General features: G+C 57.5%; 1 protein-coding gene across 2 annotated transcripts; it reads left to right on the plus strand.

Annotated features, from left to right (window-relative positions):
- Nucleotides 1–1,065: 1,065 nt before the first annotated feature.
- On the plus strand, nt 1,066–21,554 carry SIPA1 (signal-induced proliferation-associated 1). 2 transcript variants are annotated; one of them, XM_029061409.1, is made up of 16 exons: nt 1,066–1,135; nt 3,997–4,985; nt 5,091–5,221; nt 6,798–6,974; nt 7,317–7,491; nt 10,994–11,097; nt 11,283–11,440; nt 16,184–16,772; nt 18,238–18,512; nt 18,606–18,827; nt 19,597–19,708; nt 19,813–19,930; nt 20,047–20,148; nt 20,273–20,327; nt 20,490–20,568; nt 20,918–21,554. In XM_029061409.1, exons 2-16 carry the CDS (start codon nt 4,361–4,363, stop codon nt 21,047–21,049), a joined length of 3,054 nt encoding a protein of 1,017 aa, XP_028917242.1. In that variant the 5' UTR covers nt 1,066–1,135; nt 3,997–4,360; the 3' UTR covers nt 21,050–21,554. The 2 variants fall into 2 exon arrangements, with proteins under 2 accessions (XP_028917242.1, XP_028917244.1); XM_029061411.1 differs by having other exon boundaries at nt 20,273–20,280.
- The last annotated feature ends 4,184 nt before the right edge of the window (nt 21,555–25,738 follow it).

The following is a 25,738-nucleotide window of genomic DNA, read 5'->3' on the forward strand; positions in this document are numbered from 1 at the left end:
AGGGAGAGAGGGTCCCCGGGGCCACCCCCTCCTGCCCAGAGCCGGGCGGAGGTAGGGGGACTGCTGGGAGGAGGGGGCGGAGGAGGGCTTGAGCTTCGGTCCGCTCAAAGCAGCGGCGGGGCCTGCCTCCAAGGCAGCCACTCCTGTTCCACCTGCCTGCCCGACTCTTCCCACTCCCGCCCGCCCCGCCACAGTTCCTTCCCGCGCACCGTCGGCTCCATCCCGACCTCTCCTCCGTTGAGAAGCGGCGTGGCTCAGTGGAAAGAGCCCGGGCTTGGGAGTCAGAGGTCACAGGTTCCAATCTCTGCCACTTGTCAGCTGTGTGACCATGGGCCGGTCACTTCTCTGGGCCTCAGTTCCCTCATCTGTCATATGGGGATGAAGACTGGGAGCCTCACGTGGGGACAACCCGATGACCCCCGTATCTTCCCCAACGCTTAGAACAGTGCTCTATGCAGAGTAAGTGGTTAATAATAATAATAATAATGTTGGTATTTAAGTGCTTACTATGGGCCGAGCACTGTTCTAAGCGCTGGGGTAGACACGGGAATCAGGTTGTCCCACGTGGGGCTCACAGTCTTAATCCCCATTTTACAGATGAGGGAATTGAGGCGCCGAGAAGTGAAGTGACTTGCCCAAAATCACACAGCTGACAAGTGGCCGAGCTGGGATTCGAACCCATGACCTCTGACCCCAAAGCCGGTGCTCTTTCCACTGAGCCACGCTGCTTCTGGAAACACCAACGTTATTAGTATAATTATTCCTCCCCGGCCTCGCCCTCAACCCCTCCCCGCCCCTCCCATCTCCACCCCCTCCCCGGGCCGCCCCCGTCGGCTGCTCTCCGCCCCCTTTAGCTCTGCCGCTTTCTGCCCCGGGAAGCGGGTTCCTGGCCAGGACCGCCCCGCCCGGCGCCTGGGGACCTCCCGGCCCTCCCCGGCCCGGCCCAGTCCGGCCGGATGGCGACGGGAACGGGGAGGAAGAGCGGGGCGGGGCCGGGGCTCCCCGGGGCGGGGGCTCCCCGGGGGCGGGGGCTCCGGGGCCCCTCCTCTCCGGGGGCGGGGCGGCCGGGGAGCGCCGGCGCCGGACGGGGCAGCGAGGGCTCGGTGCCGGGCCGCTGGGGGGGCCCCCGAAGGAGGTACGGCGGGCAGGGGGCGCGATGGGGGGGTCCCCCGGGGAGCGGGAGGGGGGCGCGGGGCCGGCGGACCCAGCCGGCAGCAGCGGGGGCAAGGCAAGGGGTGGAGGGGGGCGGGGGAGTCAGGTCGGGGGGCTTTCGGGGGTGGGACCCCCCCCCCAAGCCCGCGGCAGCCCGGACCAGCGGCCGGAGGCTCCTCTCCCGCCTGGAACTGCCGCCCCCCGGCCGGCCCCGGCTCTCGTCTGGGTAACGGGGAGCTGGCAGCTTCTGCGGCCTCCGGCCGGGGGCTCCCGACTCCTTTAGGACGCCCCCATCCCCTCTCCCCCATCCCCCTTCCCCACCTGGCCAGCGTGGCCGCCCGCCGGCAGCCCCCCGCAGCCACGGCTGCTCTCGGGCGCCCAAGGGGGTCGTCGTCCCGTCCCAACCCCCCAGACGCACACACTCCACGTTTCCTCAGCCTTCCTCGTCCTTTTCGTCCTCCTCCCTCCTCCTCGCTCCCAGCCTCTGCAGGAGCCGCCTAGCTCCGGGAGGAAACATCTGTCCCGCTCCGCTGGCGGCTGGGCCCGGGGTCGCGACCTCCAGATGTGCTGGGGAGAGGCCAGCTCCGGGCCGGGGCCGGGGCCGGGGGGCGGGAGAGGCCGCCGGGAAGAGAGCGGGCCGGATCCCAGGAGCAAGGGAGGCTCGGAGGGGATGGCAGAGGTGGCGGGGACCGGCAGTGCCCCCGGAGGGACGAGGCCACCCCGCCGGCCCCCGGCCCCCGGCCTCCCGGCCGCCCCCGGCCCAGTCTCCCCCATACTCAGTGACACAGGCCCCATGGAATGTCCCACGGCCTCAATGGACCCCTGTGTGGGGCTGGGCGGGTGGAGGGGTCAGTCGCAGACAGGGCCGCCTATTGAGGCCCCGGCCCTTCCCTCGCCGGCCCTCCTGAACCCTCCCCCCTCAACCCCGACGAGAGACATTGAGGGCGAGCCGCCCCCCCATATACCTCCCCAGGCTTATGACCACCCAGATTTACAAACCAAAGCACGCCCACCCTGGCAAGCACCTCCGTCCACCCACACTACCCAGATATGTTCATTCTCTCTTCCTCTCTCTCTTATTCTTTCACACACACTCGCTCACACACACGTGCCTATTTTCTCACCCTCCCCACTCCCGATCTCATGGATATGACTTTCCCTCCGGCCAGCTAGCCATTCCCTTACCCTCTCCCATCCCGCCCCGCTCCCGTTGACTGGGCACGCCTCTCGAGCCCCACTGCTCCCTACCCGCCCCCGGTTGCTCTTTCGGTTGCTCGGGAACTAGGCCCCGTAGCGTCCCCGCTGGGACGGGTAGGGGGTGGGGAAGGTGCCTTTTGGGGCTCAGGTGCCTGAACCCTTAGTGATCTCACATCCTGTGACAGGCGGTGTGTGAAGAGTGCGAGTTTACCGCACCGCCGGCTTCCCCTCGGCCACCGCTTCCATCCCTCGCTCTGCTCATGACATCACGAGCGGAGTGGCGACAAGCACCCTGGACTTCTTTTTTGTGGGGAGGGCCCCTGGAAGCCAAGGGGGACGTGACGTCCCGAGGCCGCGGCCCAGTGACCCCGGCCCAACACCGTCCTCACCTTCCTCAGGATGTGGGGGGGCCCGGGGGCCGGCCGGGGCCCCGAGTCGGGGCCACTTCCTGTCTAACAGGAAGTCGCCGGTGTGCTGGTCCCATTCTCCCGCCTGGGCTTCATAGCAGCCTGGGGGACACCCCCCTGCCCGACCCCAGAGGTAGCGAGCGGAGGGACACGGCCCGAAGAGGGGGTCGAAAGGTGGTGGGGGGCAGGAAGCTGAAGGCCAGCGGGACTTGGGGAACAGATGGGCCCGACGGGAGGCGGTGGAGGAGGCCGATGAGGGCCGACTGGTGGGGGCCAGTGGAGGAAACAGGAGGGGCGGAGAGGAAGGGCCCCGGGGGACAGGACGTCCTCCCTTTGTCAGGGCCACGGGCGGGACCTAGGAGGGGCAGCACAGCCCCCTCTCCGCACTCTGCAGGTCCATCCTTCTGTCCATCCGTCCGTCCATCTTTCCGTCCCCTGGTTTCTCTTCTCTGGGTGCCTCCAGACCCAGCCCTGACCCGCCCTCTCCCCCTTCACCTCCCCCGAGCAGAGCTGTGAGCTGGGATGCCCATTCCCAGACGCGGCAGCCTGCAAGGCTTCCCGCTCCAACTCCCCCCCCGCCCCCCTGCCCCGACAACTTCTCCCCGGGTTGCTCACAGGAAACGCGGGAACCAGAAGGCGGGGAGGGGAGCTGGAGCGGGAGAGAACAAGCGTTCTGATCGGAGGAGTTTGGGGGCCGGGGGAGCGTGGCCAGCGGGGGATGAGGCATCTTGGCAGTGGCAGAGAGGTCTGGGCCGGGGGCCCGGAGGAGGTAGGGGAGATGAGGTTTTGCTCGTGGAGCCGATGGGAAATGGAGGAGAGAGGATCCCCCGTACCCGTCTCCACCTCCTCCCGAGATCTGTCCCTGATAGGGGCCGCTGGAAACCCCAGGCCAAGTTTCCTGGCCTCATGGCCCCCCCGACTACAACCCCGACCTCCACAGGAGGGGCAGGAGGAAGTGACTGAGGAAAGAGGAAGCGGCTTTGGCCAGACAGGGGACGGTAGGGGGCTGGCGGAGGCGGAAGCAGAACCTGCGGGTGGGGGAGGGAAGCGGCAATTGGGTTTGGGGGAGCGAGGTTCCTGTTTTCTCCTTGATTTTTCCAGCTGCCATCCCTGGAGCCGAGAGGTCCCATCCTTCCTGGGCCTCAGACCCCCCCCCCCCCCCCCGCCTCAGCCCCGCAAGCCGGGCTGGGGGAACGGGGTGCTTCTCCCCAACTCATTCCCTCTCTCGCCCTCTTCCCAGCCACGCCTACTGCCGAAAGCGGAGTTTGGACAAGGACCTCTGGCTCCCGAATCCTCAGTGACTCTCCCCGCCCACCTGCGGCCGGTTCTGACCCCAGCAGAGAGCTGCCCGAGAAAGAGCTTCCGGGTGCCCGGGCATCCCTTCTCCCATCCCTCCTACCCATCGGACCCCAGAATCCCAGGAGGCCACGAAAGCACCGACGGAACCGGCGCAGCCGGGGACCCCCAGGAGTGGCGGGGGCGGCCCACGCTTAGGCCAATGAGCCCCGGGCGAGCGGCTCCCTTGGGCCCGGGCTAGCGGGGCAGCCGGGCCTCAGGCCGGATCCGTGGGAACGGCCGCCGGGACAAGGGTGGGAGGACCCGCCATGCAGTCAGACGACCTCTTTGCCCGCAAGCTGCGCCAGCCGCCCCGGCCGGCCCTGACGTCGAACACCTTCGAGCCGTGGGTGTCACCGGGGGGCGGCCGGGGCCCGGGGGCCGGGGCGCTCCTCCGGACCGGCAGCGATGCTGGAGAGGCCGCCCGGCCCCCACCCCCCGGCAGTCCCCGGCTCCGGTCCCACAGCCACGAGGAGGGGTGCAGGGGCGCCCCGACCCGCCTTGTCGGGGACCCTCTGGTCCTGCTGGGGCTCCAGGCCGAGGAGGAGGCCAAATTCCCCCCCGTGCCCGAACCCCGCTGGTTCGCCCACCACGACGTCCAGAGTATGCTCTTCAAATGGAGGGCCGGGTCGGAGGACGGGGCCCACGAGGGCGGGCCGACCCCGGCCGATACCCCCGCCTCGGAGCTGCTGCTGGGGGCTCCCGGTTTCGTGAGCGAGGTCGGCGGTGAGGGGGAGCTGGGGCTCGGGGGGCTCGGCCCACCGGCGCTGCCCCCGGCCCTGCCCAACACTGCCATCTCGGTGCTGGAGGAGCCCCAGACCCGGCCCGAGGGCTGCAGCCTGGAGCACTTGGACGTCGGGGCCGGCTACTATCGCAAATTCTTCTACGGGAAAGGTGAGTGGGAGCTGGGAGAGGGGCCGCCGGCGGGTGGGAGCCGTCCCGTTTCCCCCCGATCACACCCCCGTTCCCCCGGCCTCTCCTCTCCCCGGCTTCACGCAGACCACCAAAACTTCTTCGGGCTGGACGAGGAGCTGGGGCCGGTGGCGGTCAGCCTGCGACGGGAGGAGAAGGAGGGGAGTGGCGGGGCCGGCCCCCAGCACAGCTACCGGCTCATCATCAGGACCCCACAGGTGAGGGCCGCCGAGGGGAGGGGCAACAGCCCCCAACCCAGGAGGGGTGGGCGGCTTTAGGCAAAAAGGGGAGGAATTAGATCAAGGGACTTTAGCATTTGACACTTCCATGGAGGGGCGTGGCCCTGTGGGAGGAGCAAGGGCCTGGGAGTCAGAGGGCCTGGGTTCTAATCCCGGTTCTGGCCACTTGCCTGCTGGGTGACCTTGGGCAAGTCACTTCATTTCTCAGGGCCTCTGTTTCCTCCGTTTAGTGGAGATGAAATACTTGTTCTTCCTCCTACTTGGACTGTGAGCCCCATGGTGAACAGGGATCGTCTCCACTCCGATTAACCTGTATCTACTCCAGCGCTTAAAACAGTGCTTGCCACATACTAAGCGCTTAATAAAGATTGTAATTAGTGACGCGATTCTTCCTCTGTAGTTAACTGCCCACGCATGGACGCATGGTGGATGGTCCACCCCGGCTACAAGTCTTCTTTCCCATCCAAGGCTCCTGCAATCACACTTTCTTGGTTTTTAATGGTATTCATTAAGCGCTTACTCTGTGTTTAGTGCTGTTCTAAGTGTTGGGGTAGATACTCGTCAGTCAGGTGGGACTCGGTCCCTGTCTCACTTGGGACTCCCAGGCCCGGTAGGAGGGAGAACTCGTATTCATTCTCCATTTTTCAGTTGAGGAAACTGTGGTCCAGAGAAGTGAAGTGACTTGCCCGAGATCACACAGCAGGGAAGTGGAGGTGCTGGGCTGATTATTATTATTAGTAGTAGTAGTAGCAATAATAGTTGTGGTGTTGGTTGGGTGCTAATTATGTGCCAGGCACTGTACTAAGCACTGGGGTGGATACAGCATATTGGGTTGGACAGAGTCCCTGTCCCACATGGGGCTCACAGTCTTCATCCCCATTTTACAGATGAGGTAACAGAGAAGTTAAATGACTTGCCCAAAGCCACCCAGCAGATAAGTGGCAGAGCTGGGATGAGAACCCAGGCCCTCTGACTCCCAGGCCTGTGATCTTTCCACTAGGCCACACTGCTTCCTTCGAGGCTGCCTTGACCTATTCCTCACATACCTCGGATCATAATAACGAGAGTATTGACTGAGGGCTTATTACGCGCAGGACACCTGTCCCGACTCCTTGGCCGAGGCCCGAGAGTCTCACTGTCTTTGTCATCGTCTGTCGTGGTCTTTTATCGCACTCCTGCTCTCCAGGAGACGATGAGAGTTGATAGGATCCTCTGGAAAATGCATGATAGGAAGTGTCTGTCATTCATGTCTTAATATTTCTCAGTCGGAGCTGGCGCGTGCTCTATCAGTCAGTCGGTCAATCGTATGTATCGAGCACTCACAGTGTGCAGAGCACTGTACTAAGCACTTGGGAGAGGACAGTAGAACTTTATAGCAGACACATTTTCTGCCCTCAACAAGCTTACAGTCTAGAGGGGAATGTCTTCCCTCCGCTCAGCCTGTCAGTCCCTCCAAGGCGAGGACCGGGCCGGGGATCGGGCTCCCTATCTCCGCGCCTCCCCGAGGGGGGTCCGGGCGGCCCGGCTGACCGGAGCCCCCCGTTCTGGCCGCCAGCTGCGGACCCTGCGAGGTTCCATCTCCGAAGAGTCTCTGCCGCCCGGACCCCCCCGGGGCCTGTCCCCGAAGAAGATCCTGGAGCACGTGGCTCCCCGGCTCAGCCTCTCCTGCCTGCGCCTCGGGTCCGCCTCCCCCAAGGTGCCCCGCACTCTCCTGACCCTGGATGAGCAAGGGGTGAGTGTCGGTGCCAGGGCGGGGAGACAGGGCGGGACCCGGCGCCCCCTCTAGCAAGGCTTCCGGGCTGATCTCTGGATGGACTTCCCGCTGGCGGTGGTGGTCCAGGCCTCTTTGTCCTGGGCCTGGGGCAACAGGTCAGGTACTGCGGCGACTCTACCCCCAGGGCCTCCTTGGCCTGATTCCGGGAAGCCCCACGGGTGCCCGTCGCGGCAGGGCCGGGGGGCCTCCGGAGGGGCCGAGGGGAGGTCGGGAACACGGTCCGACTCGGGGTTTGGGAGGGGAGGGTTGACGGCCCCTCCTCGGCCCCATCTTTCCTACCCGCCGCTCACCCCGGCCCAGCTGAGTTTCCAGCGCAAGGTGGGGATCCTGTACTGCCGGGCGGGCCAGGGCTCGGAGGAGGAGATGTACAACAACGAGGAGGCCGGCCCGGCCCTCCAACAGTTTCTCCAACTCCTCGGCGAGGTCGTGCTGCTCAAGGGCTTCACCAAGTACCGGGCCCAGCTCGACAACAAGAGTGAGTCGGGGGTGGGGGCAGGGCGGCAGACTAGGGGGAGGCTCGGCAGAAGCTAAAGTGTGACTTCCGGAGCACACTCTTGGCAGCTCAGCTCTTCCCCCCCCTCAAGCTCTGTTAGTCCTGAACTCGGACCTTAGAGGGCGGTGAACGGGCCGACAGGGTGGGAGCCTGGGAGGCGGTGATGGCCGGGACATTGGCTCCCATTCGATCGTATTTATTGAGTGCTTACTGCGTGCAGAGCACTGTACTAAGCTCTTGGGAAGTAAAATTCAGCAACAAAGAGAGACGATCCCTGCCCACAACAGGCTCACGGTGTAGAAGGGAGGAGACAGGCATCAAAACAAGTCATCAATGGCATCAATGTGAATAAAAAGAATTATAGATATATACACATCATTAATAAAAATAAATAGAATTATAGATATGTACATATAGGCACAAGTGCTGGGGGAGGGGTTGGAGAGCAAAGGGAGTGAGGAGGGGAGGGGGAGCAGAGGAAAAGAGGGGCTTTTGTGCTCCTGCCCCACCTCCTTCCCAGCTGTGGGGAGGGGCTCTGGAAGTCCGACTTCCCCGGAACCCAGACTTTTCCCGGTGGCCCGGCCCTGGAGGAGGAGCCCAGGAAGAGCAGGTTTTCCCCTCAGGCACGGCAAAAGGCAATAATAATCATGGTACTTGTTAAAGCGTTTACTATGTGCCAAGCACTGTTCTAAGTGCTGGAGTAGATACAAGTTAATCAGGTTGGAGGCTGCTCCTCTTCCATATGGGGCTCACACCCTCATCCCTGTTTTACAGGTGAGGTAGCTGAGGCCCAGATAATTGAAGCGGCTCGCCCAAGGTCTCACGGCAGACAAGTGGCGGAGCCACCATCAGAGTGGTCTTTGTGACTCCCGGGCCCAGGTTCTCTCCACTGAGCCACGCTGCTTCTGCAGCAAGCGGAGACCCCCGGGCTGGGCCACAGATACGATCCCCGGCCAGCCCACAGCCAGCCCACAGCCACCCCACAGCCAGATGTGTGACTTCACGTGGGTGACAGGAGCTGAGCGCTGTTACCTAGCAGGGAAAAGGAGGCGGGGGTGACTTCTCGAGCCCACATTGCAGCCGGATGGGTTGGGGTCGGATGCACCAGCTGTAGGGGGAGGGGAAATGGGGACAAAGGTGCTATCGCCTCAGAGGGTCCCCCTCCCCCCGCAACCCCCAAAGGGCCTCAAACACCCTTCAAACTCCATCTTTGGCCCAGGGCCGGCAGGGCCCTCAGCTGCCCCGGCCAGTCAGGGGAGCCAGTCAGGGGATCCGAGCCGGGCCCCAGGGCCGACCCACCAGAAATGAGGACGAGGCCCCTGGAACAACAGGAGGGGGGTGGGGGTGGGGGGGGCCGTACACATCAGTCACACATACACAGGCATATATGCGTGTTCATTTCATTCAGTCATATTTATCGAGCGCTTACTGTGTGCAGACCACTGGACTAAGCGCTTGGAATGGACGATTGGGCAACAGATAGAGACCATCCCTGCCCAACAACGGGCTCCCAGTCTAAAAGGGGGAGACAGACAGCAAAACAAGACGAGTAGTCAGTCATCAATACCATCAAGATAAATAGAATCATAGCTATATACACATCATTAATAAAATAAATAGAGAAATAATATATACAAATATACACAAGTGCTGTGGGGAGGGAAAGGGGGTAGAGCAGAGGGAGGGAGTAGGGGCATTGGGGAGGGGAGGAGGGGCAGAGGGAAAGGGAGGGCTCAGGCTGGGAAGGCCTCTGCATGTATTCCACCTCTATAGGCCTGTACAAGGAAACAGCATGGAGTAGTGAGTAGAACTCGGGCCTTGGAGTTAGAAGGACATGGGTTCTAATCCTGGCTCTGCCACTTGTCTGCTGTGTGACCTGGGGCAAGTCACTTTACTTCTCTGGACCTCAGTTGCCTTATCTGTAAAATGGGGCTCAAGACTGTGAGCCCTATGCGGGACAGAGACCCGATTTGCTTGTATCCACCCCAGCGCTTAGTACAGTGACTGGGACATAGTAAGCTCTTAACAAATACCATCGTTATTATTACACACAGGCCATGCGTGTACTCACACATGCACTCATCCATACACAGGCATGGACACACAGGTTGTGCATATACTCATGTTGTAGTAACACATTCACAGGCATGTAGATACCAGTCACACGATCATATTCGTGTACCCCTACGCAAACAGGCATGTGCACCCAGGTCTCTCTCAAACGTACACACGCATACTCATGTGCAGGCATCCACACACATGCACGAAGGATTTTGTTTCCATCCAGGGCCCCGTTCGTACATCTGCACTCCCCTGGACACCACTGACCATGCATATATCAATTGATCAATTCATCATTCAATTCATTCATTCAATAGTATTTACTGAGCGCTTACTATGTGCAGAGCACTGTACTAAGCGCTTGGAATGAACAAGTCGGCAACAGATAGAGACAGTCCCTGCCATTTGACGGGCTTACAGTCTAATCGTTGTCAATCAATGGTATTTATTGAGTACTTACTGTCAGTCAATTGTATTTATTGAACACTTACTGTGTGAAGAGCACTGTACTAAGCTCTTAGAGTACAATAGAACAATAAACGGACAAATTCCCTGCACATTCATTCATTGATTCATTCAATCGTGTTTATTGAGCGCTTATCGAGTGCAAAGCACTGTATTAAGCGCTTGGGAGAGTACAGTATAACAACAAACAGACACATTCCTGCTCACAGTCTAGAGATGAGCTCACAGGCTAGAGGATGGGAGAAGACAAACATTAATAGAAATAAGTGATAGATGTGGGGCTGGGAGAGGGGATGAATGAAGGGAGTAAGTCGGGGTGACGCGGAAGGGAGTGGGAGAAGAGGAGAGGAGGTCTTAGTCGAGGAAGGCCTCTTGGAGGAGATGGGCCTCCAATAAGGCTTTGAAGAGAGGGAGAGTCACTGTCTGTCGGATATGAGGATAGAGGCCGTTCCAGGTCAGAGGCAGGAGGTGGGTGAGAGGTCACTGGCGAGATAGACGAGATGGAGGGACAGTGAGAAGGCTGGCATTAGAGGAGTGAAGTTTGCAGGCCGGGTGCCGGGTCGGAGTAGGAGAAGAGCAAGGTGAGGTGGGGCCCGGCTCGATCGACCTGGGTCTTTGGACCATTTTCCCAGCCTCTCCTAGTCCAGTTGCGGTACCAGGGGGAAAGGGACAGCCAGGACCAAGAGCCCCTAGTCTGGCCCCATTTAGGCCTGCCCGTTCCTCACCTCTCTCTGCTCCCCCAGGCCCCTCTGCCTGCCCTGGGCCGGCCCCTTCCTCAGCACACCCCAGGGGGAGGTGTGCCTGGTAGCTCTACCTCGAGGAAGGCCCCCCGGGGGGATCCTTTGGGGTCCCAGGCAGGGGTCTGATCGCCCATCTGTCACCCAGTCAAGGGTATTTAACGAGTGCTCGCCATGCACTCTCCCCTCACCGACCCCTGACTGTGTTCCCCCGACCCCAGCGGACTCCACGGGGACCCACTCCCTCTACACCACCTACCAGGACCACGAGATCATGTTTCACGTCTCCACCATGCTGCCCTACACCCCCAACAACCAGCAGCAGGTATGGGGACAACAGGAGCCGGGGAAGACGGAACTCCAGCGATCAGGGTGGGGGTCCCAGCACAGAACTGGAGGAGGCGGAGGGGACGGGGTGGACGCCGGGAGGGAGCCAGGATCGTGATGTGGGGCGGAGGCCCCGGGGGGTGTTCAGGATGACGCCGACGACCGCCCCTCTCCGCCCCGCAGCTCTTGAGGAAACGTCACATCGGCAACGACATCGTGACCATCGTGTTCCAGGAGCCAGGTGCCAAGCCCTTCTGCCCGAGCACCATCCGCTCCCACTTCCAGCACGTCTTCCTGGTGGTGCGGGCACATGCTCCCTGCACCGCCCACACCACCTACAGGTGCGGGGACCGGGGGGGGGCGGCGGGGGGCCGGCCCTGCGGCCGGGTCCAGTTGCTCTGCCCCAGAACTGTTGCCCTCCTGGGGGGTGTGGGAGGGGGTGTGGTGGGTGTTACAGCTTCCAAAACCAGAAATTCCAATCTCCCCCACCACGTGGGGCTCACGGTCTCAAACCCCATTTTACAGATGAGGGAACTGAGGCCCAGACAAGTGAAGTGTCTTGACTTGGTAGACGGGATCCCCGTCCTCAGGGAGCTTATGGTCTTGTAGGGCAGATGGAAACTTAAATCGTAGTCCAGGAGGAAGTATTGGAGTAAAATCAGTGGTATTTATTGAGCACTTACTGTGTGCAGAGCACTGAATTGCTTGGGACAGTACGATGCAAATGCTTAGTACAGTGCTCTGCACATAGTAAGCACTCAATAAATACTATTGAATGAATGATGCATCAGAGTTGGTAGACATGTTCCCTGCCCACAGTGAGCTTACACTACGTATATAAATGCTACAGGAATTTGGGGTTATTATGGGATCTGTTAAACATTTACTATGTGCCAGGTATTGTACGAAGCACTGGGGTAGATACAAGCTAATCAGGTTGGTCCCAGTCCATGTCTCACGTAGGGCTCACAGTCTTAATCCCCATTTTACAGATGAGGTAATTGAGGCCTATAGAAGTGAAGTGACTTGTCCAAGGTCACGCAGCAGATAAGGGACAGAGCCAGCATTAGAACCCAGGTCCTTCTGACTCCTAGACCCAAGCTCTATCCAGTAGGTCTTGCTGTTTGATACTAGTAGTAAGAATAATAATATAAAATATTGGTATTTGTTAAGTGCTCACTATGTGCCAAGAACTGTATTCAGAACTGGGGTAGGTACAAAATAATCAGATCAGACACAGTCCCTGTCCAGGGTTCCCAGTGTAAGGGGGAGAGGGAACAAGTTTTGAATCCCCATTTTTTAGATGAGGAAACTGAAACACAGAGAAATTAAGTGTCCTGCCTATGATTCCACAACAGGCCAGTGGCAGAGGATAGATTAGAACCCAGGTCCCCTGACTTCCAGAACCGGGCTCTTTCCAGTAGGCTACACTGCTTCTCTATTAAATACCGTCTCTCATCCCCATTCTCCCACATCATCCTTTGACTGTGAGCTCCATGTGGGACAGAGACTGTGTCCATCATGATGATCTTGTAGCTACCCCAGCACTTAGTACAGTGCTTGGCACATAGTAAACTCTTAACAAATAACACAATTATTAGTAGTAGAGGAAAGAAAGAGTTGATTAGCTGCTTTGAAGTCAGTAATCAAGTCTTTCTATTTGATGCAGAGAGGAATGAGCAGCTATTGGAGATTTTGAAGAAGTGGGGAAGTGTGTGAAGAAAGTGAAAAGTGAGAAGCAATGTGGTCTAGCGGAAAGAGCTTGGTTTGGGAAACAGAAGGACCTGGGTTCTCATCCTGCCGCCACATGTCTGCTGCCTGGCCTTGAGGAAGTCACTTCACTCCTCTGTGCTTGTTACCTCATCTGTAAAATGGGGATTAAGACTGTGAGCCCGTGAGGGAAAGAGACTGAATCCAACCTGATTATCTTGTATCTACCTCAGACGATGTGGAGGGTGGAGAAGCAGTGTAGCCTAGTGGAAAGAGCCTGGGCCTGGAAGTCAGTGGACCTGAGTCCTAATCCCGACTCTGCCAATAGCTTGCAAAAAGACGACTTGGGGATTGGAGAAGTAGAATGGCATAATGGATAGAGCACGGGCCTGGGAGTCAAAAGGTCGTGGGTTCTAATCCCAGTTCCGCCGCTTATCTGCTGTGGGACCTTGGGCAAGTCTCACTTCACTTCCCTGGGCCTCTGTTACCTCATCTGTAAAAGGGGTTTGAGGCTGTGAGACTGTGAGACTGTGTCCAACCCGATCTGCTCATATCCACTCCAGTGCTTACTCACTCACTCTAGGCTTCAAGGCTCTCCATCACCTTGCCCCTTCCTACCTCTCCTCCCTTCTCTCTTTCTACCGCCCACCCCGCACGCTCCGCTCCTCTGCCGCCCACCTCCTCGCCATCCCTCGGTCTCGCCTATCCCGCCGTCGACCCCTGGGTCACGTCCTCCCGCGGTCCTGGAACGCCCTCCCTCCTCACCTCCGCCAAACTGATTCTCTTTCCCTCTTCAAAATCTTACTTAAAAATCACCTCCTCCAAGAGGCCTTCCCAGACTGAGCTCCTCTTCCCCCTCTACTCCCTCTGCCATCCCCCCTTTACCTCTCCGCAGCTAAAGCCTCATTTTCCCCTTTTCCCTCTGCTCCTCCACCTCTCCCTTCCCATCCCCACAGCACTGTACCCGTCCGCTCAACTGTATATATTTTCGTTACCCTATTTATTTTGTTAATGAATTGTACATCGCCTTGATTCTATTTAGTTGCCATTGTTTTTATGAGATGTTCTTCCCCTTGACGCTGTTTAGTGCCATTGTTCTCGTCTGTCCGTCTCCCCCGATTAGACCGTAAGCCCGTCAAACGGCAGGGACTGTCTCTATCTGTTGCCGACTTGTTCATCCCAAGCGCTTAGTACAGTGCTCTGCACATAGTAAGCGCTCAATAAATACTATTGAATGAATGAATGCTTAGTACAGTGCCTGGCACATAGTAAGCACTTAACAATTATCACAGTTATTATTAGAAGTGGTATTATTACTGTGTGACCTTGGACAAATTTCTCTGTGCCTCAGTTTCTTCACCTGAAAAATGGGGATGCCTGTTCCTCCCGCTTAGACCATGAGCCTCATATGGGACTTGCTAATCTTGTATCTAATCTTGTATCTGATTTTGTATCTAATCTGAGTTGCTTGTATCCATCCCAATGCTTAGAACAGTGCCTAAGTAAGTGCTTAGCAAATACTATAATTACTATTATTATTATCCCCATGCTTGCCCATAGTAACAAATACCATAAAAAGAAGGGAGGAGTCAAGAATAATGCCAAGCTTATAATAATGATATATTATAATAATAATATTGTATTTGTTAAGTACTTACTATGTGTCAAGCACTGTACTAAGCACTGGAGTAGATACAAGATAATCAGGTTCCACATGGGGCTCACAGTCTAAGTAGGAGGGAGAGCCAGGTATTGAATCCCCATTTTACCAATGAGGAAACTGAGGCCCAGAGAAGTGAAGTGACTTTCCCAAGGTCACACTGCAAGTACGTGGTAGAGCTGGGATTAGAACCTAAATCCTCTGATTCCCAGGTCTGGGTTCTTTCATTCATTAATTCATTCATTCAATAGTATTTATTGAGCACTTACTGTGTACAGAGCACTGTACTAAGCGCTTGGAATGTACAATTCAGCAACAGATAGAGACAATCCCTGCCCAATGACGGGCTCACAGTGTAATCCACTAGGCTACCCCATTGTGGATTTGAGAGAAGGGGCTTTCTAGGTTCAGGCGGGGAGGCGGTTGTCAACTCTTGTTCTGGGAAATTTAGGTGGAGGAGAGGGTGTGGGAGGGGAGGGGAGGACTTTAGTTTTGGACATGTTTAGCTTCAGATATCGGTTAGACATCTTTCTGGAGTTGCCAATCAATTTAATCAGTGATATTTCCTTAACGCTTACCGTGTGCAGAGCACTGCGCTCAGCCCTTGGGAGACCAAAATACAACAGAGTCTGTAGATGTGATCCCTGCCCACAAGGAGCTTACAGTCTACACGGGGAGAGGGACATGAGAAGAGATTGGGGGTAGGGGAAATGGTAGAGTGTAAGAATATTTACATAAGTACCAAAGGGCTGGAATCGCGGAAGAGAGGGGACTCATGGACTCCGGCCCCCAGCCCCTTTTTGCTCAGTACCTTGGCCAGTGGATGCCCGAGGGTCAGGTTGGCAGGGTGAGGTGACGAGGGCAGGGGCCGGAGTCCTGTCAGCTGGCCTCCCCTCCCCAGAGCCACTCGGGGTCGAGCTGATCCGTTCTCTTCTCCTATCCCAACTCGATTTCCTCCCTTGCTGATCTTCCTGCCTCCTGTCTCACCCCGCTCCGGTTCGACATCCACTCTGCTGCCCAGATTGTTTTTCTACTTAACCGTTCAGGCCATGTTTCCCCGCTCCTTCAAACTTCCAGTGGTTAACCTCCATCTCTGCATCAAACAGAAACTCCTCACTGTCAGCTCTAAAGCACCCAATCACCTTGCCCCCTCCTAGCTCATCTCACTGCTCTACTACAACCATTTCTCTCCTCACATTTCTCTCCTCTAACTCCGACCTACTCACTTTACCTCGACCTCATCTATCTCGCCACTCACCCCTCGTCCACGTCCTGCCTCTGGCCTGGGATGCCCTCCCTCCTCATAGCCCATAGACAGTGACTCTCCCCACCTTCAAAACCCTATTAAAGGCCCATCTCCTCCAAGCTGCTTTCCCAGACTAAGCCCTCTTTTCCTTTTCTTCAGCTCCCTTCTGCGTCACCCTGACTTGCTCCCTTTATTTGTTCCCCCCTCCCAGGCCCACAACACTTATGTACCTATCCATCATTTATTTATTTATATTAATGTCTGTCTCCCCCTCTAGACTGTGAACTCACTGTGGGCAGGGAATGTGTTAAATTGTTGTATTGTCCTCTCCCAAGTGCTTAGTACAGTGCCCTACACACAGTAAGTGCTCAATAAATGTGATCGACCGAGTCCCCGACTGGGACTCCCATCAGGCGCCCCCCAGCCTCTGGCAGCGACGCTGACCCCGGCCACCTCCCCTCTCTACAGGGTGGCCGTGAGCCGCACCCAGGACACCCCGGCCTTTGGGCCGCCCCTGCCCCACAGCGGAGGCCCCTTCCCGGCCTCGCAGGCCTTCCGGGCCTTCCTGCTGGCCAAGGCCCTGAACGGGGAGCAGGCGACCAGCCAAGCCCGCAAGTTCCACGCCATGGCTGCCCGCACGCGGCACCAGTACCTGCTGGAGCTGGCCACCAACGAGGTGACCACCATCTCCCTGGACTCAGCCTCGCGCTTCGGACTGCTCTCCCTGGGGAGCCGGAAACGGGATCGGGCCCGGGGCCCCGGTGCCGAGCTGCAGGCGGCCGGTGCCCTGGTGTGGGGGGTGCGGGCGGCCCCCGGGGGTGGCGGAGAGGAGGAGGCGGCCGAGGTGCCCTGCCTCCTGGGCGTGTCCGCGGAGACCCTGGTCCTGGTGTCGCCCCGCAACGGGCGTGTTGTCTTCAACTGCTCCTGCCGCGACATCCTGGCCTGGACCTTCTCCGACCACCGCCTGGACCTCTTCCACGGCCCCGGCGAGTGTCTCACCCTGCGGCTGGACGGGCCGCCCGGCATCGCCGTGGGAGAGATTGTGGCCCGGCTGCAGGTGAGGTGGGGGGATGAAGGGGCGGGGAGGAGCGACTCAAGGGTGGGCCTTGGGGGTGAGGGACAGGGCTGGAGTGAGAGGCGAGGTGTTATGGAGCGGGGCTTGGGCGGGAGAGTTGGTGGAAGAGGAGTGGGACTTAATTGGGAAAGGAGGGTGTAATTGAGTGGGACTGGGGGTGGGAGAGGAGGGGGTGAGGGGCGGGGATTGGGTGGGGACAGTTGGTGGGTGAGGGGTGGGATTTAGCAGGGAGAGGAGGTATTATGGGGCGGGGCTTGGGTGGGAGAGTTGGATGAGGAATGGGATTTAACTGGGAAAGGAGGGTGTTATGGGGTGGGGTTTAGGTAGAAGAAGAGGGGGTGAGGGGCGGGGCTGGGGGGACAGTTGGGTGAGGAGGTGGGGCTTGGGTGAGAGGAGGTGTTATGGGGTGGGACTTGGGGTGGGAGAGGAGGGGGTGAGGGGCAGAGCTCGAGTGAGAGAGGGGGTGGGTCTTAGCTGGGAGAGGAGGTGTTATGGGGTGGGGCTTGGAGTGTGAGAAGAGGGAGGCGAGGGCGGGGCTTGGGATGGCCGTGGTGGGCAGCAGGGTGAAATTGTGGGCAGGCTGTGGAGGGGGGGATGGGGCAGGAAGTGTCTGTAGGCGCGGCTTGGCTTGGCCGCCAGGAGAGAACGGGGGACTTTGGTGGGAAAGGGGAATTGGGGACAGGGCTTTGGTGGGAAAAGGGGACTGGGGGCAGGGTTTCGTTGGGCCGCCGGTAAGAACATGGGAAAAATTATGGTGAGTTGGGGGCGGGGCTGCAGGAGGAGAGATCCCGGCCCTGCCCAGCGGGGCCCAGGGGCCGCAGTCCCCCATCCTCTCCCCCATCATCATCATCTCCCCCATCATCAGAGAAGCGACGTCGCTTAGTGGCAAGAGCCCGGGCTTGGGAGTCAGAGGTCGTGGGTTCTAATCCCGGCTCCGCTACTTGTCAGCTGGGTGACTCTGGGCAAGCTGCTTAACTTTTCCGTGCCTCCGTTCCTTCATCTTTAAAAGGGGATTAAGACCGTGAACCCCATGTGGGACAACCTCATTAGCTTGTATCTATCCCAGTGCTTAGAACAATGCTTGGCACATAGTAAGCGCTTAACTAATACCTTCATGATTATTATTAATAATTATTTTCATCCTCTCCCCCTTCTTCATCCTCTCCCCGATCATTCCCTCCCTTTCCAGTGCCCCAGGCAGGGCTGCGGGCCGTTAGCCAGTCCCGGGGAGGCAAGCGAAGGGGCCTGGAGTTGGAGAAAAAGATCTCAACCTTCCCCCATCCGAGGGGAGGCCTGTCTGGGGATGGGGGGGGTGGGCGGGATCCTCACCCCCCACACACACATTCATTCAGTCAGCCGTATTTATTGAGCGCTTACTGTGTGCAGAGCCAGTACTAAGCACTTGGTAAGTACCCACACAGCACACCTCTCCCTCTGTCCCCTGCAGCTAGTGAGCCGGGGCTGTGAGACTCGAGAGATGGGGGTGACCCGTGAGTGCCAGGGCCGGCTGGGCTTCGAGGCGGACTCCGAGGGCTTCGTGATCCGTGTGGAGCGCTTCTCCTTCGCCGAGACAGTGGGGCTGCGGCCCGGAGCACGCCTGCTGCGAGTCTGCGGCCGGACACTGCCCCAGCTGGGACCCGAGGCCGCCGCCCACCTGCTCCGCTCTGCTCCCAAGGTCTCCGTCACCGTCCTGCCCCCCGACGAGGGAGGCCGCCCCCGCAGGTAAGTGCCCAGTGCCCGGTGCCAGACCTCGGGGGGGACCGGTGCCAGTGCCAGGCCTCGGGGCCGGCTCCGACCTGCACTCTCCTCCCGCAGGAGTTTCTCGGAGCTGTACGTGCGCTCCCTGCAAGAGCCCAGCCGCCGGGGAGGCTCCGGGACCGGTTCCGACGACCCACCGGGGGCCACGCTGCAGCTGCTGCGCTCCCTCCACCTGCAGGACGCCGGGGCCCAGGCATCCCTGGCCCCCGGCCCGCCGCCGGGCCTGGCCGAGGAAAGGACCGAGTTCCTGCACAGCCAAAGCAGCCCCACCCCAAGCGGGTCAGCTGCCGACCCTCCCCTCCTTTCTGTACCCTACTGGGGAGGGACCTCCTCTGGGGTGCAGAGAGCCGGGCCTCCGGTGTAGAAGGGGGACAGATGGGTGGACACCTGGGTCCCTGACTTTCACTCCTTCTTTCATTCCTTCAGTCAGATCTGTTGAGTGTGTACTGTGTGCAGAGCCCTGCACTAAGTGCTTGGGAGAGGACAGCACAACAATAAACAGACATATTCCCTGCCCACAATCGAGTTTACAGTCTAGATAGGGGGTGGGGGTGACAGATTAATTGAAATCAATAAATGGCAGATACAGACAGAAGTACTGTGGGGCTGGGATGGGAGGGAGAACAAAGGGAGCATGTCAGGGCAAAGCCCAAGGAAGTGGGAGAAGAGGAAAGGAGGGCTTTAGTCAGGGAAGGCCTCTTGGAGGAGATGTGCCTTCAATAAGGCTTTGAAGTAGGAGGAGAGTCATTGTCTGTCGGATTTGAGGAGGGAGGGAGGGAGTTCCAGATCAGGGGCAAGACGTGGGGCAGGAGTCGATGGCCAGATACCCCGGGTCAAAGTTCACATCCCTACTTCTCATCCACATTTCCCGCTTCCAGCTCATCCACTCCCCCTTTCCCTGCCGTCTCCTCAGCTCCCCCTCGGAGAAAGCCCCCTGCTCTCCTCATCCCCTCCGCCTCCTCACCCCCCTTCCGGGCTGCCTCTTCAGCTCCCCCTCGGAGGACGCCCCCCCATTCTCCTCACCCCCCTTCCCGGCTTGCCCCCTCAGCTCCCCAGTGGAAGAAGTTCCGGTTCTCCCGGACGTCACCCCGGACCTGCTCCTGGCCGCCACCCCCAAGCAACCCCCTCTGAGCCAGGAAGGGGAGAAGCCTCCGGATCAGGTAGGAGACCTTGGGGAAAAGGGAGGGAGGGGGACGGATAGGGAGCCACCCCGTACCTCTCCCTCTCCCTCTGACTGCTGGTCTTGGGCTCCCCGTCCCGGCAGGATGTCCCCAGGACACCCGAGGATTGGGAGGACAAGGCCAGGGGCTCCCAGCCTCCCTCCGAGCTGAGTGAGACCTTCCTCCCTCGGACCCTGTCCTTGCGCAACTCCATCAGTAAGAGTGAGTGGTGCCCTGGGAGACCGGCCCGTGGGAGGGCGAGGGGAGACCCCCTGCATGAAGCGGCAGGGGGTCCCTGGCCTGTGGGGAAGACTTGACCTTGCCGCCTGCCCTTTCAGTCATGTCAGAGGCGCGAGTGGAGCCGCTGGAAGAGGAGTGGAAGTCCATCTCCGAAATCGCCTCCACCTGCAACAGTATCCTGGAGGCTCTCTCCAAGGAGGGTGAGAGGGCGAGGGGCTGGGGAGATGACTCAGGGCCTTGAGGTGGTCGAGGAGGGCTAGAGGTGGACGTGTTCCTCTCCCTGCTCCTATCCTCACCCTGTCTGCTCTCCCTTCTCCCACACAGGCCAGCAGGTACCAGAGAACGGGGACCCCGGGGATCCCCCGAAAGCTGAGCCCGAGTAAGGATGCAGCTGGGGCGGTGGGTGGAGGCCCAGCCAACCCCCCGTGGGGTGGGCTTCAACCCGTGTCGACTTCCTCCTCCTTGGGGGGTGGGCGCCAAGGGGTTCCCCATCTCGGTCTGGGCAGTGCCCCGTTCCCAGACCCGACCCCTCTCCCCACAGGCCGTACCCCGGGAGCCTCTCAGAGAGGGTCTCTCTCCTAGAGCTGACGCTCAAGAAATTACAGGAAGATCTGGAGAAGGTGAGATGCGTTGAACGGGAGAGAGGGTGGAAGTTGTGGGGTAGCAGGACGCCCCCGGGGGAGAAGGATGTGAGCTCGAAGGCTGAGATTGCCTCTCCTAACTCTACCATCCTCTCCCAAGTGCTCAGTATAGCGCTCTGGACATGATAGACTGGAAGCTCCTTGAGGGTAGGAATCATGTCTGCTAGCTCCTCGTCCTCTCCCAAGTACTCAGTGCAGCGCTCTGTATCCAGCAGACGGTCGATAAATCACGTTGACTGGGAGGGAGTGGGGTCAATCGGGAGGAGACCGGGTCCAGGGGGAGAAGGAGCAGAGCCCGTCTGACTCCCTCCTTCCCCGACTCTCTCAGGAGAAGGCCGACAAGGCGGCCCTGCAGGAGGAGGTGCGGAACCTCCGCAGCAACAACCTCAGGTTGCAGTCCCAGAACGCGGCCGCCCACCTGCTCTGCACCTCCCAGCAGCTGGGCTCCCCCGCCCCCTGACCCTCGCCCTCTGACTCTCGCCCCAGCATAGACACGCAGGCACAGACGAGGGCCAGGGAAAGACACCGGCCCGGGGCCGTGTTTGGGGTTGGGGGGCGGGGGCGGTCACCTGGTCCCCTGTCTGGTCCCCTGTGCTACCGCTACCGAAATGGCCAGACCTAAAGCCCCAGGCTCCTGTCTGCCTGGGGGGGAGGCATCAGTGAAACTGTGAAACTCTGACCCCTCCGCCTTCATCCCTTCCTCAATTCTTACTCCTCCGCCTCCCCCCATCCCCAACCTCCCCAAAAAACAGCCTCAGGAAAAACCCCCGGAGGTCCTGTGACAGGACCTTCCACAATTCTGTCCCTTAGGGACGACATACCCCTCCTGCCTCCCAAACCCCGGTTCTCAGGACCAGCACTGCCTTCCTCAGGAGCTCCCTCCTAGCCCTTCCCCTGGCCTCCCCTTGTTTGTAAATATTTTTGATGAGGGATAAGCTTCGGAGGAATAAAAAGTCACCCCAATATCTGAGTCCCACTGAGTCTGGAGTCGGAGGGGTGGGGAAGGGCTCTGAAACTCAAGGGAACCTGGTCCCTGAGGAGTTAACCCTGCCAGGTTCCCTTCTGGGGGCAGGGTGGGGGGAAGGCTGCAGGGAATGGGGAGGGGGTCATCACCTTTCTAGGCTGGCTGTGACCCCCGAGGGCCAGTGCCCAGCTCCAGGGCCTGGATTGGGGAATATCAGGTGTATTCCCGGCACCTGAGGGCAGAAGGGGGAGGGAGGGAGCGGAAATGGGGCAGCCTCAGGTTCTGTCCATGTGAACCAGAGGAAGGCCTTCTTCACCCGGCAGCTGGTGAACATCTGGAATTTGTTCCCACGGGCCAGCCCTGACATGAAGAAAATTCCCACCCGTTTAAGAAGGAGATGGATTCGTTCACGACTGTGAAGTCTTTAATGGGTTACTAGGGAGCAAATCGGGGGTGTGGGAGGACAATTTAAGGGCATTTGATGGTCCATCTCTAAGCAGGAGGACAACCCTCCAAGTGCCCTGGACTAGTTAATAATAATAATTGTGGTATTTCTTAAGTGCTTACTGTGTGCCAGACACTGTACTAAGCGCTGGAGGGAAATACAAGCAAATCGGGTTGGACAAAGTCCCTGTCCCACACTGGGCTCACAGATGGCTGTGGGCCTGACCCAGGAAAAAGGTCCAACGTGTGACCTGGTGTCTGACACTTCTCCCTCCCATGATGCCCCAACCTCAACCTTGTCCATCAGAGTCCACAACTCCACGCCATATTCCTATTTTCTCAATCAATTATATTTATGATTCACTCAATTGTATTTATTGAGGGCTTACTGTGTGCAGAGCACTGCACTAAGGGCTTGGGGGAGTACAATACAACAGAGCAGGTAGACATGTTCCTTGACTACAAGGAGCTTAAAATCTAGTCTATTTTGCCATTTATAGTGTGCTTCTCCCTCTTGCCTCCTCATTCATTCATTCATTCATTCATTCATTCAATTGTATTTGAGCGCTTACTGTGTGCAGAGCACTGTACTAAGTGCTTGGAAAGTACAGTTCTACAACAAATAGAGACAATCGCTGCCCACAACGGGCTTGCAGTCTAGAAGGGAGGAGACAGACATCAAAACAAGTTAAACAGGCGTCATTAGCATCAATATAAAAATATAGAATTATAGATATGTACACATCATTAATAAAATTAATAGAAATATAAATATGCACATATATACACACAAAGTGCTGTAGGGCGGGGAGGGGGTAGAGCAGAGGGAGCGAGTGGGGGTGATGGGGAGGGGAGACGGAGCAGAGGAAAGGCCTCCTGGAGGAGGTTAGCTTTCAGTAGGGCTTTGAAGGGGGGAAGTGTGCTAGTTGGGTGGATTTGAGGAGGGAGGGCATTCCAAGCTAGAGGTAGAACATGGGCCAGGGGTCTACCGTGGGACAGGTGAGAAGGAGGCCCAGTGAGAAGGTTAGCAGCACCAGAGGAGCAGAGTGTGCGGGCTGGGCTGGAGAAGGAGAGAAACGAGGTGAGGTAGGAGGGGGCAAGGTGAAGGGGAGCTCTGAAGCCAATAGTGAGTTTTTACTTGGTACGGAGGTTGATAGGCAACCACTGGAGATTTTGGAGGAGGGGAGTGACATGCCTAGAATGTTTCTTTAGAAAGGTAATCTGGGAAGCAGAGTGAAGTATAGACTGAAGTGGGGAGGGACAGGAGTTTGGGAGATCAGAAAGGATGCTGATGCAGTAATCCAGTCGGGATATGATGAGTGACTGAACTAACATGGTAGAGGTTTGGATGGAGAGGAAAGGGTGGATCTTGGCAATGTTGTGAAGGTGAGACCGGCAGGTTTTGGTGACTGATTGGAAATGTGGGGTGAATGAAAGATCGGAGTCAAGGATGACACCAAGGTTGCGGGCTTGTGAGATGGGACAGATGGTAGTGCCATCCACAGTGTCGGGAAAGTCAGGGAGAGGACCGGATTTGGGAGGGAAGATAAGGAGCTCAGTCTTGGACAAGTTGCGTTTGAGATGATAGGAAGACATCCAGATGGACATGTCCTGAAAACAAGAGGAGATGCGAGCCTGGAGGGAGGGAGAGAGAACAGGGGAGAAGATGTAGATTTGGGTATCATCCGCATAGAGATGATAGTTGAAGCCGTGGGAGTGAATGGGTTCACCGAGGGAGTGGGTATAGATGGAGAAGTGAAGGATAGCAAGAACTGAATCTTGGGGAGCCCCTACAGTTAGGGGATGGCAGGGGGAGGAGGAGCCCTCAAAGGATAACTAGATCTATTCTATTGTGCTTAGTGCTTAGTTCAGTGCTCTGCACACACCCCCACTTCCCCTCCCTTCAGCACTGTGCTCATTTGCATATACTATTTATTACCCTATTTATTTTGTTAATGAAGTGTACATCCCCTTGATTCTATTTATTGTGATAATGTCATTTTTGTTTCGTTCTGTTTTGCTCAGCCATCTGTCTCCCCCGATTAGACTGTGAGCCTGTCATTGGGCAGGGATTGTCTCTATCTGTTGCCGAATTGTCCATTCCAAGCACTTAGTACAGGGCTCTGCACATAGTAAACACTTAATAAATACTATTGAATGAATGAATGAGTTAAGTGCTCAATATATACTATATACTGATTAGCTGAAAGCATCGTGGGAAAGGTCAAGTCACCTTCATCTCTTTGGTTGTGGGTCATCCTGACCACTGGGAGGAAGGAAACGTCCACAAACCCAGCCTTCATTCATTCAATTATATTTTTTGAGCACTGACTGTGTGCAGGGCACTGTACTAAGCGCTTGGGAGAGTACAATTTAGCAGTAAAGAGACACATGCCCTGTCCACACTGGGTTTACAGTCTAGTTCCCTTCCCTCCACCCCTGGGTATTCTCCAGCTTCTCTTCTCTGTGCTTTCAGCACATCCCTTCCCAGAACCTACAGTGTCCTGTAGTTCTGCATGCCACAAGGGAGAGGCGTGAAGAGGCTCAGATCCCATTAAAAAAAAATAAATTAGCATTTGTCAAGTGCTTACTACATGCCAGGCACTACTAAGTGCTAGAGTAGTTACAAGCTAATCAGGTTGGACCCAATCTGTGTCCCAAGTGGAGCTCACAGTCTTAAACCCCATTTTACAAATGAAGTAACAGGCCCAGAGAAGTGAATGACTTGCCCAAGGTCACACAGCAGACAAGTGGCAGAAATGGGATTAGAACACAAGTCTTTCTGACTCCCAGGCCTGTGTTCTATCCACTAGATCATGTTGCTCAATAAGCATAGCCTGGGCAGGCAAGTGGGCTACCTTCAGCAGTCACCTGCAGTCCACAGGGAGGAAAGGATTCTCATCATCCCCCCTAGTAAAGGGTGAGATTCTAAGTCTTAGTAATTATAATTATTATGGCAAGCAGCATAGCTCAGTGGGAAGAGCATGGGCTTGGGAGTCAGAGGAAGTGGGTTCTAATCCTGGCTTTATCACTTGTCTGTGTGACCTTGGGTAAGCCACTTAACTTCTCTGTGCCTGTTACCTCATCTGAAAGATGGAGATTAAGATTGTGAGCTCCATGTGGAATTGTGTTCAACCCGATTTGCTTATATCCATCCTGTATAGCACATAATACACATTAAGCACTTAACAAATACCATAATTATTATTATTACTATGTGCCAGACACTGTACTAAGGACTGGGGTAGATACAAGCAAATTGGATAATAATAATAGTAATGTTGGTATTTGTTAAGCACTTACTATGTGCAGAGCACTGTTCTAAGAACTGGGGTAGATACAGGGTAATCAGGTTGTCCCATGTGAGGCTCACAGTCTTAATCCCCGTTTTACAGATGAGGGAACTGAGGCACAGAGAAGTGAAGTGACTTGTCCACAGTCACACAGCTGACAAGTGGCAGAGCCTGGACTCGAACCTATGACCTCTGACTCTCAAGCCCAGGTTCTTTCCACTGAGCCACGCTGCTTCTCTACCCCCTGTCCCATGTGGGGCTCACAGTCTCAATCTTCATTTTCACAGGTGAGGTTGAGGTATAGAGAAGTAAAATGACTTGCCCATGGACACATAGCAGACAAATGGTGGATTGCTCTTGAAGAAGGAGCGAGACCACCTAGGCCAACCATGGTTAAGACTCAGCAACAGAGAGTGGGAGCTGAAGGATTCTGAGAAAGATGAGGGCC

Source organism: Ornithorhynchus anatinus, chromosome 3, assembly GCF_004115215.2.
Source record: "Ornithorhynchus anatinus isolate Pmale09 chromosome 3, mOrnAna1.pri.v4, whole genome shotgun sequence".
NCBI classification, from domain to species: domain Eukaryota; kingdom Metazoa; phylum Chordata; class Mammalia; order Monotremata; family Ornithorhynchidae; genus Ornithorhynchus; species Ornithorhynchus anatinus.

What these genes read in the sequence shown, in the direction of transcription:
- SIPA1 (XM_029061409.1), top strand. Translation starts at nt 4,361, where the DNA reads ATGCAGTCAGACGACCTCTTTGCCCGCAAGCTGCGCCAGCCGCCCCGG. An exon ending in AGATTGTGGCCCGGCTGCAG is followed by an intron (nt 16,773 to 18,237) that starts GTGAGGTGGGGG and finishes TGTCCCCTGCAG; the next exon opens with CTAGTGAGCCGGGGCTGTGA. An exon ending in GGGAGAAGCCTCCGGATCAG is followed by an intron (nt 19,709 to 19,812) that starts GTAGGAGACCTT and finishes CCGTCCCGGCAG; the next exon opens with GATGTCCCCAGGACACCCGA.